This window comes from Glycine soja, chromosome 11 (genome assembly GCF_004193775.1).
Source record: "Glycine soja cultivar W05 chromosome 11, ASM419377v2, whole genome shotgun sequence".
Lineage (NCBI taxonomy): Eukaryota > Viridiplantae > Streptophyta > Magnoliopsida > Fabales > Fabaceae > Glycine > Glycine soja.
Window position 1 is genome coordinate 16,303,418 of NC_041012.1, and position 2,694 is coordinate 16,306,111.

Genomic DNA, 2,694 nt, shown 5'->3' on the forward strand with positions numbered 1-2,694 from the left:
AGAATTAATTTGTCGAATGCATTTTGTATTATATAAAATTAATTTATGCAATATATCAATGTTTATTTTTTTCATATACATATTATATAAAATTAGATTCAACATATGTTATATATATAACTACATATATACATTAATATATATTAAATTTAATACATAAAAAATATAATAACACAAGATGTAAACACACAGGCGTGAGAATACGTGTATTTCTGCTAAAAATAATAAATTATGTTAATTCCTTGATGATAGAAATTATGCTTAAAGTCACCCAATATGTGTTTCTTCAATCAAATTAATTAGTCCATATGTTATAGCTATTATCGAGATTAATTGGACTTACGAAATACATTTAAGGAATATATAATTATATTCATCCACTTATTTTCTCTTTCACTATAAGAATCACTTGTAACATTTTTTTTATCAAACAAATGTTATCTTGTAGTTTATTTAAAAATATTTGTAGAAAAAATGGAACATATAATCTCTCTCTTTTCTTTCTTGACCCTTAAACCTTGAGTCTCTTCTTCCTAACTAATCACTAGATCAAATGTTACATCTCAATAAATCACTTGTGAGGAATAAATAAGTGTTAGTCTTTTCTCATATATATCTTTCTTTCCCCCACAACCTACGCATGGACAATGGATTAATTGCGATCACTACACTTAATGCCCCACGTGTTTCTTCAACACAACCAAACCAACCAACCAATTCAAGCCACATGGCCGAAATTCACATCAGGTTCGTGTGTCGAACGTGTTCCTTCTCCGTGTTAATTTCCTGTTCAAGTCGCTTTTACCATACATATATCAATCAAACAACAATACCCCCAAACATTTTAAATCATCTCCTTTTTTACACACACAAACCCCCCTTTTTCCCATCATCTATCTCACTTTTCTTAATTAGCAAATAGAAAGTAGAAACCACCTTTAGCTACACCTACTTGGCCGCTTGATCTCTCTCTCAGAAAACACAATTATACAATTCGTACGTAGATACAAAATAACTACTTATTATAAACTATGGAATTTGAGATCATCAACGAATCTCCAGCTGATTCCACTTCACTATCCTCCTCTTCAGTCTCACCATGCACACCACCAAACCCTAATCTGTTATGTGATTCTCCAAATCCACAACCAAATACTAATACCAATCCATCTCACAAGAGAAAAGCAGGTAGAAAGAAGTTTAGGGAGACACGCCACCCAGTGTTTAGGGGTGTACGGCAAAGAAACGGGAACAAATGGGTGTGTGAAATAAGGGAACCAATAAAAAAATCAAGGGTTTGGGTAGGGACATACCCTACTCCTGAAATGGCAGCTAGGGCACATGACGTGGCTGTCTTGGCACTTAGTGGCACCTCAGCGAAGTTCAATTTCCCCGATTCAGTTTCGCTTCTTCCACTTGCAAAGTCACACTCTGCTGTAGATATAAGAGAAGCAGCAAAAGCTGCTTCTATTGAAGCTTTCATACCAAACACAGCCTTTTCTTCCTCTCATAACAATTCTAATTTTGGTGAAAATGGGAATGCTGAAGACACTTGTTTGAACATTGGCATGCACGACGATGAGTCAGAAACAATGTTCTTTGATGAGGAGGCAGTGTACAATATGCCAGGTTTGTTGGATAGTATGGCAGAGGGTTTGCTTATTACCCCTCCTTCTATGAAGAGAGCAATGGATTGGGACGATATTGGTTGTGTAATAGACCTTACTCTGTGGACAAATTAATATTGCCCATATAATTACTGCGTATGTACTTTCTTTTTTCTCGTTTCCTTATAGGTATTTTCTTCCGAGACAATCTTATTTGAAACATAATTAAACACTAAAAAATGTGATCACCTCTCTCAATTAGTAATCAAATAGATCTCTGTTAGTCACATTGTGAGAACTATTCCCTTTTGCTAGGCCTAGCTAGCTAGTTTCTCCCAACCTTTTTTTACCAATTTATCAAAAAGACTTTTCTATATCCCGTGGTGGCTGGGTATGAATGTGCACCATGAGAGGAATGGGAAGAAAGAACAAGAAGGTTATAAATGTGACTGAGTAGTACTAGTAAGGTAATGAAAACAAAAGAAAAAAATAAGAGTAAAATTAATATATGAAAAAATCAACATTGATTAATTCCATATATAGCTTATTCCTCCGTATAATTTATACCAATTTATTTTCTATTTACCAGTAGTTTTACTTTCTTTTCCTAAGAGATCAGTACTTGTAATTAAATCCACATGCACTCAATAAATCTGTAGTAGTTATCCTAGAAAACGACTTTATTTATTGTTATTGCACTTGAGCATTGTTGTGGTGTAATTCAGATTTTGTAGTTAATTAGTTACTTTGCCATAACAACTTGTTAGTTTGGCTGATGGGGTGACCTATAATAAGCTAATCTATAAAAGGATCAATTCAAAGTGTACACGTATGTATTAATTACAGAAAAAATATAAGTGATTTTCTGGCATATTTTTTCTCTTGTCGTTATTCTGTATTATTCTCTTTTAAGAACTTGCAACAAGGGTATCTGTGTGTGCCAGCAAATTATTTATTAGAACTTGTTTCATATGGGAACATGTAAAACCAGTGCAGTTTGATTGAAGCCGAGAAGATATATCAGTGTACGGTCTTGACTGGCTCAAAGTGAAATTTTCCTGTAAATTTACCAATGTTCTTGATGGCA

The 2,694-nt window shown here is 33.6% G+C and overlaps 1 protein-coding gene across 1 annotated transcript; it reads left to right on the forward strand.

The window, feature by feature from the left end:
- Nucleotides 1-873: 873 nt before the first annotated feature.
- Nucleotides 874-2,305, forward strand: LOC114373691 (dehydration-responsive element-binding protein 1F-like). The gene has a single exon (XM_028331205.1). It carries the CDS (start codon nt 1,032-1,034, stop codon nt 1,740-1,742), a length of 711 nt encoding a protein of 236 aa, XP_028187006.1. The 5' UTR covers nt 874-1,031; the 3' UTR covers nt 1,743-2,305.
- The last annotated feature ends 389 nt before the right edge of the window (nt 2,306-2,694 follow it).

Excerpts from the sequence above, each read along its gene's own strand:
- LOC114373691 (XM_028331205.1), top strand. The coding sequence starts at position 1,032 with ATGGAATTTGAGATCATCAACGAATCTCCAGCTGATTCCACTTCACTA.